The 14,166-nt window shown below is 43.8% G+C and overlaps 1 protein-coding gene across 1 annotated transcript in view; it reads right to left on the minus strand.

The window, feature by feature from the left end:
* The window catches only part of LOC8033259, a 958,536-nt gene that overhangs the window by 207,849 nt on the left and 736,521 nt on the right, over nt 1-14,166 (minus strand). Inside the window, exon 16 of the mRNA XM_042287366.1 lies at nt 5,470-5,532. Within this exon, the coding sequence (XP_042143300.1) occupies nt 5,470-5,532 (63 nt within the window). The remainder of the gene's footprint in view (nt 1-5,469; nt 5,533-14,166) is intronic.

Consider the following 14,166-nt stretch of genomic DNA (forward strand, 5'->3'; position numbering starts at 1 on the left):
GGCGTAATTATGAAATTGAAACCACCCGCCTGGCGACAGTCGAACGTGGCTTATGTGCTGGACATGTGAACTGCGTGAGTACTCAACTTTGGCTGTAACAATCAATGCCTAGGCAGACACTCGGGTAGTGGCTAGTGTCCAACCACTGCGGTGATGAGAATAGCCGAACTTTTACAATGTCTGAAGCTCAGCATGCGTTTTCTGACTTTGCCGACTCCAGTGCGTGGCCACGGTGAACGCTGACGGCTTAGGATAGGCACTGGGCCACGTGGCCACTTGTTCTGACTCCGAGTTGAGGGGATAAACGATGCTCATATTTCTTGAATTTATTTGCCGACTGCCAATGCTTAGAAAAAAAAAATATTAAGGCAAGTTTATTCGGTTATTAACGTTAGAGAATGGTTCCGACTCGTATTTATTGAAAGTACAATATTATTTCATGGCCCCTTTATTTCTAGAAAGAAGAAAACAGAATCGACGACACTGCGACGAGAGCGTCCGCCACCACCGCACAACACTTCGAAAATTACAAGGGCACACCGAAGAGATAAGACAACTTCTAACCGAATGGCTTTCGTCTAGGTTTAAACCATTCATACAAAAAATGTCCACATAAAAAAAAAGGCCGCGCGAACATTTTCCATTTCCTAATGCAGTTGGTCATAGGCAGGGAGTGACGATCGCCTTGCTAGTTCTTAAGGGTTGGTGCGGCTTCGGCCGCTCAGGTGGATGGGATTGTTGTCGTTGCGTTCGGAATCCGTGGATCGAACAGCTTCCACCGAGAAATTTGGTTTCGAGGACGTATTTTTTATTCATTTTTTTATTTTACTGCTTGAAGTCAGAAAGCGCGCGAAGAGCACGCAGAAGTATTCTCGTTGGTTTCAACGACGATGTAACCGAGCGGTGTTGCTGGCCATAAAGCTATTATAAGATTTAATCGTATCCTATCCACAACTTCCGATCGTTTCGCTTGGCGTATTCGGATTTGTTCTTAGGTTTCGTCGTACGTAGGTTTTGCGTCAAAGCAAAAACAAAATATATTTAGCGAACAGTTTGTGCCGCTACGCGTTAAACAGCACAAGCAAAGCAAAGCAAAGCGGAGAAAATACCTTGCCCTCTCCCGTGATACTGGTCACTACGTCACCGTCGAGCGATTGCAGCGCTCGAATCGGTCCCGCTTAGGGCTGATTATAGCCGACACCGTACACGCGAAAACTGTTTAATGCCATAAAGTAAAGCCACTTCTTTCTTCCCACATGACGACCAAAAATGCTCTCCTCCCCTTTTCGTCACAAAACAGCGTGCCCTCCCCCCCCCCCCCCCCCCTTTCCAAAAAGAACAAAAATCTAAACAAAAAAATTCAGCTTCTTAGTGCAAAAATAAACAAATGCATCGCCGAACGCTTTTTCTCGTTCCAAATGTAGCTCTAGCGGTTCGAACCAGATGCCAAAGATTCAGAACTAACCGTTATCTTGTTTAAAAGTTATAAGTGATTTTTCAAAAACTTTCAGCGGCAAATGGCGTGTGTTTTTCCGTAACTGGCGCCATTCAGCTCCGTGTATTTGAGGGCTCCGTGGAGAAAATCCCTTATAACATTTTAATAAGATGACGGTCAGTTCTGAATCTTTGGCATGTCTCGTTCGGACCACTAGCGCTACATTTTGATGAAAAATGAGCTTTCAGCGACGCGTAGTTCATTTTCGCAATAAAAAAAAAAAAAAAAAAAGTTTTTTTTTTTGTGACATTTTGAATACAACTTTGTGTTAATATTCCGAGGAGGGGCATAGTTAAAAACAAAATTGGTCCACAAAAAAAAAAAAAAAAAAAAGGAAACGCTCTTGCTCTCAGATAAGACTGCCAGAAGCTCCTTCCACGCCCTCATTACCGCCAGCCGGAGTTCCTCCGCGATGTGCAAATAGTCCGCTACCGAGGCGCACGTCGTGCTGACGTACGAAGGGATCGGTGCGTACTTACGATATTACTCACCCGCAAAAGGGACAACCAGATTGAGCAGAGGAAGAAAAACGCAGCTTTATCCGAACAAGCCAAGCAGTCGAGTGCTTCCCCCTCGTGTTGCCTAGGCCTAGCCAATGTATTTCTTTTGCACAAGTCCTCCTACCACAAACTAACCACGGCTACTGCATTTCCCGGTTTCAATCCGCACCACTGCCCGTTTCGATCTGGATGAGCGTCGTACCGGCGTGCGGTCGTGTGTCATTACTCCGTGATGCACGTTAAAGATTTCAGGCTAGCACTCGTACTGCACTGACTAAATGTCTCATCCCATGTGGGTAACAATGTCGCCATACTCTGACAATATAAAGTGCCGCTGACTAAACAACTAGCGATACATTTTTTTTGTTGCTTTTTTGGTTGGTCGGCGCAGCAATTCACTGCGCCGAATGGTACGTGGTGGTGATTATGTGGCACAATTTTAAAGGGTCCATGAAATGGTTTTTCAACCTCTTCGTGATTACCTTCAATCCTCAACTCAAAAGCGAAATGAGAAATAACGTGATCGTGACGTGCTTGGGCACCGGATGCGATGACTCCAAGCTTCGCCCGTGCTTTTTAAGCACGCCATGGAAGTTGTCATTGGCAAGTGATGATAAGTACCGCCAGGGCACGTATTGGCCACGAACGCAGATTGAAATCTTCGTCGACGGACTGACGGTTAACGAGCGCATAGGCCCGAGTGGGGCAGTGCTCGTGTGCGGTGCGCGAGCTGGGTTCGGCTGATGTGTTTTGGGCACCGCGGATGCATCACAGTGAAAAGGCAGAACACTTTCGAAGTAAAAAGGGTAAGAAATAGTCCGCTCTATTATCATTGTTTCGCACCAAAAAGCCGGCCTTTTGACTTTCTACCTTCTTTCTTTTGGCCCGCTATACAATAAGAGAGTAGTAAAATCCTAATCTAAAATAATTTAACCAAGCCCAAAATTAATTTCATGACCCCTCTCTAAAGGCCGGTTCAACGCCGCTCTAAATCGACGCTAGAAAACGGCGCTGATAAAGCGCTGACTTGCACGTGACTTTTCGCCTGTGTAGTTCCACAGTGCTGCACGTGACTTATCGCCGACGCGCTGTTCCACAGCGGTGAGCGGCGAAACAGCGCCGATGCGTTCCTGCCAAACCGACAACTGGCACTGTGGGCACTGCATCAGCGCAGCATCGGCATCTTTTTCAGCGCCGTTTCGACGCTGCGCTGTATGTGTGGGTGGTAGCTTGCGCCACCTAGCCCAAGCCTAAAAAAGGACAAACACACGTGTCTCCAAGACTGGTGGTGCGTTTCCCGCATCCGAAAATATGGACCCTCGATTGTCTCCCGATGACGTGGTACGAAACAGTCCTTAGGGTTCTGGTCTCACAGCGGCCATCCTGAATGGCTAAAGAAACAGTTTTTGTTTTATTAAAATAAATAAATAAATAAATAAATACATAAATAAATATATATGATTCAAAAAATAGAATCGCTAACATATTTCCTGTGTTCTATGGGGTTCTAGGATAAGCTATTAAAATCGTAGGTTAATTAGATCATTAGATAATTAATGAGCGATTATTTCCATGGTATAATCATTTTTTCCTATACTATTAATATTAACAGGGTGATTATTTTACGTGGCGTACTCAGTAGTATAGGAAAGAAGTGGACGAGAGATTTTCCGAGTTCTAATCTAAGTGTTTGTTTTTAATAAAAGAAACGTTTTGTGGTTTAAGTTACCTTCCTTTTTTTAAACACAATTCACAACAGTTTTCAGAAACGCTTCGTCCACTTTTGTAATAATATTGAGTACGCGTTCGAAACTTATCCTCTTCACTGTAATAATGAGAGAAAAAAATGATAAGCCCGAAGCAATATTTTCTCGTTCATTATACAAATAAATATTTCCCCTATGACTATGATAGGTTGCCCTACAATCCTAAAGATTACTGGAAATATGTTAGCAAAATTACTTTTAAGTGTATATCTTTAGATTTATTTTAATAAATTAAAAACCTTTTGTACCCATTGAAGATGGTCGCCATGGGATCGGAGCTTCAACTTGTATCCGACTATAGGTAAACGAGGCATTTGCGCACTACAAACAAAATGGCGGATCCGTTTTGATAGGGCAGTGACTATTTCGGCGTCCACCGTCAAAACATTTCAAACATTATTTTGACGTTTCTGACGTCAGTTCCGTAAAACGTCAAAATAATGGCTTTATTATTTTAACGTCCTCCGTCAGTGCAGCCGTCGCTGTAGTACCGTCGTAGCCTGTAGCGTGGTTAAGGCAAGAATGCAGGCGAGTTGGTTAAGTGCTGTCTTTGGAGATTCGCGTTGTCCTGTCCTTCTGGTTCCCCACTTCTCAGAATTCAAAAAAGAGCGTGCTAGCAGTTTCGTGGTTTCGTCAGTTTCGTCCTGTTTACTTTCTGATAGTGTTGTGTTGACGTGTTGACGGAGTCATGTGTCGCTGTGCAGCATGCCTAAGTTTTTGGCACTACAGATGTCTTATTCAGCGTGTGTGCGCTTGACTGGCTCGACAGCTGATCCTTTCGGACGTGACACGCCCGGCGGCGATGTTCCGAGCTCTTGCACGTCATTTCGGCACCTATCTCACTTAACATTTTGAATCCACGAGAAACGCGAGCTGGATATGCCTCTATCTTGCCAGCACGTAACGAATGCAAGTGTGTACACTACGTAACATTAAGAGTTTGGTACGCTTTTTAGTGCCTCCACGCCTCCACTACCGTGCGAGCGCGTCTTCGAATGCTTGCAAAGTATCGCTTTGCATCTAGATCCCGCCATGATTTTAACCGGGTTTCACGAGTTCGTTGTTTAGTTTAGATTTTTGTTTTTGTGGGGTCTAACGAGCAAGTTAACTACAAAACGATCGGGATGTTAAATAAAATGTTGTGAATGCAAACATTGCCTTTTTGACGTTTCTTGAGGGGTACGAACGAACAGCAAAGATTGTGACGCAACGAGCAAAAAATGCTCACGTTGCAATCTGCGCCGCTGTTGTACGAGATACACGGGTATTTTGACACCAAATGTCGTCCAATCATCTACAAAGGTTATGACACGAGATTCAACTCATTTGTTTATATAAAACACGTGAAATAAATAACGAAAAGCAATGGAGCACCATTGTGTAATGTCACAAAAAGCAAACGTTACGTGCGGCCTGATAGCTGATGTACTTTGAGAAGATAATTTTTTTTTGGTAAATTCCCCATTACTTAAAATGATATAAAAACTACAATCGACAGCACGACATTTGCTTACGGAAAATACGCGTTGAACCGCGACGCCTCGTGCAAGCAAAGTATTTTTGTTATATATATATATAACAAAAATATAGTATATATATATAATAAATAAATAAATAAATAAATATATATATATATATATAATATAAGACGGGTGTAACACACCCGGTTTTGTTTTCCAAGTTACCATATGATAAATGTGACACTTACCCTGCGATATTCATCGTGAATGCTCTCCACTTCGCTAGGTTTTGCCTCGTCGTCCTCCACGTCCTGAAACGAGAAGAAAAATCCAGATGCAAGTAAATAAAGTCTCTTACAAGACCCGCGGTTTCGATGAAGGTGTGTTTCCCCAAATCCGGCCATACCTTTCGAACCCTATTGCCTCGAATAAGAAAACGAGGAGAAAGAAAAAAAAAAGGGGGGGGGGGGGGGGAGGAAGAATCTTGCAAAGGACTAGAAGCTACCTGATTTGTGACAGGGGACGTTTTTCGGAAAGAAAACAAGACCCCGATTAGAATGGATGGCAGAAATAGAGCCGAATGACCCCAAAACTGGTAGTACCCACCGCAAAAAAAAAAATGTAAAAATGCAAAAAAAAAAAAAAAGGAGAGGAAAGGGAAGACTGATGAGACAGAAAGGGAGAGGGAGAGAGTGTGGGAAAGAAATACGAAGAGCAAGACTGGCTCTTTTTCGAAGTCCCCTTTCGTTTTCTTTTTCTCCGGTAGTCGTTTAACCAAGACGGGGAATGGGAAAAGGTTTACGGAACTCCACTCAAATTCTTCGCACTGGTCCTGTCTACTCGAGGCGCCTTGTCTCGGGCGTCAGAAGATGCTCTAGAAAGAGAAGGAGCCAAGGCTCGCATACACGCTCCCGCGAGCAACATGGCAGGTTCGTTTTCAGAACTGTCACGACACATTGAAGTCCTTTGATACGACCGATGGCCACGTCCTCCCCTGACTCGCCTTTTTCTTCACTGTGCTCCTCGTGATCTGGGCGAGGAAGCCCTTTCCGTCGCTAAGTCCTTCGCACCGAGGAAGCACAGACACACGCACAGGTTGACACAAAAGCGACGTTATGACGCAACTGCCGGAGCGTTGCACACGGAGGTCGGTTCGTCGTGGAATGCCTTCCCGAGTTCCAGGCGCCCACAGGTAGTGTGGATCGGAGCTCGAATCGCGTTGCCTTTGGCTCGCTTTTGCGCGTTGCGCGCAGCACAGAACTACTTTGCGCAGCATAGGAACTGTGCGCAACAATTGCTTGTTTCTTTGGGTGACAAGAAGTCTAGCTGGTCTACTCGCACACTAATAAGGTGAAACTATCTAGAGTTAGAGATGATGTTTCGTACGAAGGCGTTGGTCTGCTCTTATCAAAATAGAACTTAGAAGGCCAAGGAGGAGCTGAGTGAGTTGATACCCACCTTCGGAGTGTACTGACCAAGCGGATGCGTATGCGGTTACGTTGATTAAAAGGGTCATATTTTTATCTTTCGCTTTGTGACACTTCTGGGAATGTTTAGAACACACATACTGTACCGGGGATTAGAGACCATAAAGCTATTGTGTCTGAGGTCATCTTAAAGTGCATACGCAAGTGCAAATCACGGGAACGGATGGCATTTTATTATGACCGAGCAGATAATGCAAAAATGAACTCTTGCGCTCGCATCTTATCTTCCAGTTTTTGGAACTTTGTCCGAGTGCTTGAGCGTCAATGACGTATACATAAAATTAAAGGGAAAAATATTTAGTTTGCGGGAACAGTTTGCCCCATCGCGTATGCTTACGCCAAAACGAGCACGTGACAAGCCATGGTTTACACGTGAGTTGCGTGTATTACTCGGCCAAAAACAAAGGGCTATCTTAAATACCGTGAAACACGGCTTCAGAGTGATCTCGTTAAACTAAAATAATTCGCAAGAGTGGTTCGAGACACGTGGGAGCATGCTAAGGGCTACGTTCCTTTTCAATTTAGAGAATAGCATTCGACGTTCCCCAAAAGAGTTTTGGAAATATGTCCATAGGAATGGTAAACACAATTCATCCGTCCCGACGCTCAGGCACAGTGATACTATCGTCGATAAAGATACTGAAAAGGCGGTGCATTTCAATTTATATTTTCAGTCGGTTTTTACGCTTTGCCAGTCACGTTCGGCACATTTCAGTGTTCCAGCGGCAACGAACGCGATGCCCGAAGTTGAATCTGGCGTGCCTGAAATTCTAAACCAATTGCGTAACTTAGACACAACTGAATTGGCTGCTCCAGATGACATTCCTGCGCGTATTCTGAAATCTTGTTCTAGTTCATTCTGCCTTTACTTTGTGGTATTGTTCGAAAAATCGACACGCGAATCTTCTCTTCCGTTAGATTGGAAGCTTGCTCGAGTAATGCCAGTGCATAAAGTGGTCCGAGAAACAGTGTCAGAAACTACTGACCGATATCGCTGACAAGCATCTCTTGCAAGATAATGGAACACATTCTTTATAATAACATCATGACTCCTCTTAGCGCGTTTAACTCTTTGCATCCCTTGCAACAAGGATTCTCTCGGGGCTATTCTTGTAACAAGCAACAAAAAAAAAAAAAGTGGATGACAAAGTTTGTATTCGTGAATAAGTATTTTTCGTTAAGAAAGCAGTATGTTGTTTAAAATGGCTTCCAATCCCAAATGGTTGACGTCGCTTCAGGTGTGCCGCAAGGACCAGTTTTGTTTCTTATTTATATAAATTATATTGCTGTTGATCTTTGTTTTACCATTAAAATGTTTGCAGATGATTGTGTTGTATATATAGGAATCAATAAGGCGCATGATAGCCTGATATTGTGGGGAAAAATATTTGGACAACATTAAACCATGGAGTCAGTCATGACAAATGAATCTGAACATAAAGAAAAAACTGTGCACGTCACTTACAAGGAAAGTATTACCGCCAGCATTTAGTTATTCACTAAATGAAGGAGTCTTAGAAACTGTTAAAAAATCTAATTATCTGTGTGTGTGCTTCACTTCCACACTGCGGCGGAATGCCCATGTTGACGACATTCCGTCAAGGCCTCACGTATCCTTGGCTTTTGGTGCCGATATTTTAAACTTGTACCGCAGTCGCTCAAATAAACAGTTTATTCTACACATGTCCGTTCTATCACTCAATATGCCTGTGTTATCTGGAACCGATATACCGCCTTTTCTACCCAAAATATCCAAAAAAATTAAAATAATGCTGTAAGGTTTGTTTTAGGAAATTATGATGGCGACGTAGTATGATGGGGTGTAAACACAATCTAAAATGGTCATTTTTATACTCCTTTTTACGATAACTTGGTGAACTGTGGAGGCCACGGCCCCCGCGACCCAATAAAAGCGTCGAACCGAGGCGCGTGACTCTACGTTATGGCAGCGTTCGTGTCACTACGACAAATGCAAGACTCGGAGCACCCGGCTGTCGTCTGCTGGCCAAGAGCCGTCTGCTGCGAACCGAACCAACTTCGGATTCGTAGCGTCCACCGCCTCAATACTACTGTTCGCTAGAGTAGCGAGCTCTTTGGGAACAGTTAATGGACAACCATACGCACAATTTACCCTAAAGTCTGTGGCGGGTTCTGATGCCAGGGCGATGTTTTGAGCGGAAGCGGTCGATTACACGGCCGCGATCGTTCAAACATCGTTCAAAAGCCACGTTGTTCTCGGAAAGGTGTTGGTTCGTATCAAGTATCGTCGCAGAGTGACATGTCTTCGTCTTTCTTCAGTGTTGTGTCGTGTTGCGGTCAGAGCAGTCGAACCGTAACACTACTAAAAGAAAAAGAAGACTAGAACTACTTTTTGCCGCGGACAGCGCTTTTGCTGCGGCGGTTACGAGGTCTCTGTGGCCTCGACCATGGGGTGTTATCACATACCTTGCTCCGACGCTCTTATTGGGGGGGGGGGGGGGGGGGGGGGGTCGTGGCCTTTACAGTTCGCCAAGTTATCGTGAAACAGAGGATAGGTGATCAAAGAATGCTCCTCCGTCTCAAAACCTTTTACAATATTATCACGGAAAAAGTGATGTAGAAAAAGATAAATATACGAAAGCCCCTTTCTGCGTATCGCGTAGAAATGTCCAGCCTTTAAAATTAAAGATTTTTTTCTTGAAGGGGGGGGGGGGGGGGGCATTTCCAAAAGGAATCTATTTAATTTTTGTGCAGCGACACTCTTTTTTGTAGAGAGCACGCGTGACTATGAATTTTCTTCCATCACGGACGGTCAGAAAAACTTCCAATGACGCCTTTCTTCACATGCTGCAAATGTTACCATCTTTTGATCATGGTTTTTTTTTTTTTTTTGCTTATATTGCCCCCTACTGTAATGCGAATTGGCGAAGCAGGTAGTTGAATAAAGAAAAGAGAAAAGAAAGAAGATCAGGGTGAAATAACGCGCTCTTGACACAAGAAAAGCTCGTATGCTTCTGATGCCGCCGTAGGAATTTTGAAGTGGAGCTTTCTCCACCTTGGGGATGTCTCCTAAATCATCATGTGTCCAAAGGTTGACTGTCACTTAGACATTGACTGCTGACAGACAAAGTGAACGCTCGAAATAAGTTCGAGTCACGCTCATATAGTGTCGAGATCCTGTATCACGTTTAACTTTAGTTGGGATTGGGCTACGTGGTTGGTCATTGCTTTGGTTAAGCTGCGCTGCGAGGAATTACAGCTCACGACAGTGGGACGAGAAAGACAACGCGACAAACGGAAATAAGCGCAAATTAACAAATGTTTACTTTTCGTACACTCAAAAGTAGAAAATAAATCGGAAAACAAGAAAGAGGAAAAGAGGGGGGGGGGGGGGGGGGGGGCGGAGAAGTGAAAAACATAGATAAAGAATGAACAGTTTTTTGTCTTATTTTAGGCATCAAAAACTGTAACAAGCCCCAGGGAATCTGGCAGCGCATTGTACAAGGTGCATTTGTGAAGCGCAATTCTAAAGAACCATTATTTTGGCTAGATCACGGGAAAGGCAAAAGCGTGAAGTGATAAAGGCGTGTTTTATGACGTCAGGAACGCTCGGAACGTTTCTCAGTGAGCCTTCAATTTCCCTCACTCAAAAAAAAAGAAACAGTCAAATTTGGGGGTTTTACGTGCCAAACCTACGACGGGCATCTGGCACGCCCCAGCGGAGGACTGAGGATTAATTTCGACCACCTGGGGATCTTTTGACGTGCAACCGAAAGCTCGGTTACACGGCGCCTTCTCCGCAATAAGCCTCCGTCATATTGCAGGCACCTCGGCCGGGATTCGAACCCGCCACCTGGGGATCCGTAGGCCGGCGCTCTCGCCTGGGAGCCACCGAGGCGGCAAAAGAAACAGAGTTTCCACACTCAACAAGAAATAGAGCTACTTAAAAGAATACAGCATCACAGGCCGCACGCATGTGCCTCGGTGACAACGGCGTTGGTTTGAGCGTTTTTGATGGCGAAAATCGCAAAACAGTTGTTCAATCTTCATCTATGTTTTTCGCTTCTCTCCCCCTTTGTCCTTTTTGTTCTTTTTCCGACTTTTGCACTTTTGTCTGGAATAAAAAAATAAACAGTGGTTAGTTTGCGCTTATTTCTGTTTCTCGCGTAGTCTTCCCCATCTCAGTGTCCTCATTTGTAATTTTTCGCAACGTAGTTTAATCGAAGCTGTATTACCTGTCGAATGGCGAGGAAGATTAAGTCTCAATGGCCGTTCATTTATAGCAGGGATGCGCACCCGGACCACTTCAAGGGTTAGCTCAGCGCAGTGTTGGAACTGACGCGTTACAAGTAACGACGTTACTGTTAACGCGTTATTTTTTTTTTACTAACGTACTATACGTACTCGTTAGAATGCCAAATTAGTAACGAATAAATTAATGTCATTATTATTTTAGGGTATCTCATATCAAATTACGTTACCCATTGCTCATTACTTGTGATTAGAAATGGCCGCATGATTGTTTGAAAACAAAATATTTTTTTTTTATTTTGTACATTACGTAAAAGTGGAAAAGGAACCCAAACATAGCTATGTATAAGCGGAAGACACTTTTAACGTTCCCACGACCGCGCCCAAAAGGCGCGAGATTATCGCTGCGCGGAACCCCTAACCGTCCTTGGTGCATTCTTTGTATAGAAGCTGCTAAGATCACCGTCGTCGTACCCTGAGCAGCCGTCTCGCTGGAAAGAGACATCCGTTCAGAAGGCAACAGTCTGCCACCTCTCGAAGTATTTTGCCTCAACGTCCCTAGCTATAGTGCTCCAGTTGGTCGCATCCTTCTCTTCAAAATTAATAAATTATCGTTCTGTGAACAACAGAAAGGTAAGTATGGAAGCGTTGACGTTCTAACGCTTTGAACCAAAACAAGTGGCAAGGTTATCGCAGCATTGAACGGCGACTGTCACCCCCCAGAAAGACGCCACCAACTTTTACAATCCGTGCCGCCGTGGTACAAAGGTGCGGCTGTCTCGCTGGAGTAGAGTGTTGTGCCCGTTACCGAAAATAAGTAATGAAAGAGCGTTACTCGTTAGCGTGGAAAAAAGCTAACGCGTTACAGAGCTCCCATACCATTTTGCAAATGTAACCAAATACCGATTTAGTTACTTGCCATGACTAAAAGATGTTACTTTTACGTTAGCTTGTCGTTACATTGTGTTTCACTGTTAGAATATAACTGTGGCGTCTCGGCCACAAACGTCTCTACAAGCTTGTCGAACACTTCTTGAGAAACGGGAGTTTGATGCATGCGGTCGATCCCCATCTGCTTCAACAAGAGCGCGTCGGGACAGTGGGTTGTAGTCTCGTTTTTTTGTTTCTTTGAAAGCACCTCGAACTCTGATAGCTTCCGCGGATGAACGGACTGTCGGAAAAGAAAAAAAAAAAGAAGAAAGTATTAGGACTGATGCGAAGCACCGCTGTTAATTTCAAGTTATCTGTGGTGTGTTACAATGAAATATTACCTAAACAAACTGCATCACAAATTACTATAGGAATAACTGTCTAAATAAATCGCAAACTAAAACAAATATTCAATAGGCGTGTTTATATATAACTGCCATGATTGATTTACTTCCTGCTGAAATATACAAGTAAACTAAATTAAGCCGTTTTCGAATACTTTTCTCTAGCTTGCATTAACGAACATTGTGAGGACATCGCGGGAAGATTCGGGGTGACCATGGTTTTCAAACCTGACTTTCGATTGGATAGGTAGACGCCCTTTTCCCCGATAGGTTGGGGTGTCAGAAGAAGCACAGGGAGCAGTCAGTTGCTTGCGATCTTGGAGTTGTGTACGAAGTCCCTGTGAGTTGTGGTGCTAGTTATGTGGTTCAGACTGCGAGGTGTATTAATGATCGACTATGTGAGCATAAGAGAGCGGTTAAAAACAAGAATGAGTTTTCAGGGTCAGCTAAGCATTTTTTCCGGTGTATTGATTGTAGCATTCACTGAGAGGAGACAAAAGTTCTGGATAGGAAGCAAAACTGCTATAAACGTCTGGTAAAAAGAGTCCTTGAGAATAGTTAGTAAAAATGGTTGCTTTAGCAATGTGTATCTTGCTTTGGCTGATCCGCCTCAAACGGTTCCAAATTCTTAATTTCTTTTTACCTGTTTAGGAGTGTTCTGAACTTCCCGGTTGGTTTTGGGTCTTTGTCTAGTTCTAGAACCGTACCTCGTAATCTCTTGGTAATTTTATGTGTCCTCGTTCTGAGGTTCCTTGTTGTTAAACCTTTTGTGTCTGCTTCGCATGGTCTTTGTCAGGTTCTGGAAGCGTACTTGGTAATCTCTTGCACCCCCTTCCGATGGTTCTTTGTTAGAAGTATACCTAGTGATATCATGTGTCCTCGTTCTGAGGTTCTTTGTTGTCAAACCTTTTGTGTCTGCGTCACATGGTCGTAGGCCTATTGAAGGACGTGACAGTGAAATAAAATTTTAGCTGTGTTTGGAGTTTTGTGTCTGTCCTACGTCCCTTCTTTTCCCCGGCTCCAGGGTTACCATGTCAGCATTGAACCAGCTCGCCTGCAACCTGCTTTAGTTGCATTATGAGATGTAGCTAAAAAAACTATGCGACTAACAAAACGATCTCGAAAGGAAGATACGTTATTTTGGCTAACAAAACTGATCCATGATATTTTAACGAAAAAAAAAAAAAGAAAAAAAAGTAAGTGGCATTGAAAAATAAATTACCTTAATGTGCCTTTTCAAATTAGAGTTTGACGTCCTGGATGGGATCAGCAGCTTGAGTTTCGACATACAGAGTATACATTTAAACAGCCAATTGTTCGACTTCGTTCCCCCCAGTTCAAACAAAGCACTTAGCACGGGTTATGGTAACGGAGCTTCGGGAACCGTTGCCATTTTGCAAGAAAAGTGAGTGGTAGATGACAGTAAAAGGGGCTTTTATAACTAGCGTTCCAAAACGGCTTTGTTGGTTAGAGGCAGGCGTTGCATGACAGAGTCAACTGCATAGGACACAAACTGCTCACAAACAACACACTCCCATAGCCACGCCGGGTTTAGTCACGGCTGATTTAGGCTACACAAGCAACGAAAAGAGGACACCGATCGCTTATTATTACCAATAATTATAACCAAAGATGATTATGGGTGATTATAAACGAAGTATATAGCGCCGGCCATACTTTGGTTATAATCACATGCATGCTCGTAGTATCTTTACGTGTATAAATGTGGCGAGCGTGTATAAGCTCTTAACCCTAAGTTTCTCTTTCACGGCCAAAAAGCGTTTTTTTTCTTTCACGCCAGCAGCAGCAAATTAATGGCAAAGAAGGCGAAGGCCATTGCTATCACTGCAACGAATGTGTCTCTGCTAGAAGAATGGCACAGCGGCTTTCACACACAATCAAGGACTGCGAAAAGGAAAAGGCGGGCGCAGCGTCCAGCAATTGATAATTCGGT

The sequence above is a fragment of the Ixodes scapularis genome, unplaced genomic scaffold (assembly GCF_016920785.2).
Source record: "Ixodes scapularis isolate PalLabHiFi unplaced genomic scaffold, ASM1692078v2 PGA_scaffold9__187_contigs__length_104089568, whole genome shotgun sequence".
Taxonomy (NCBI): Eukaryota; Metazoa; Arthropoda; class Arachnida; order Ixodida; family Ixodidae; genus Ixodes; species Ixodes scapularis.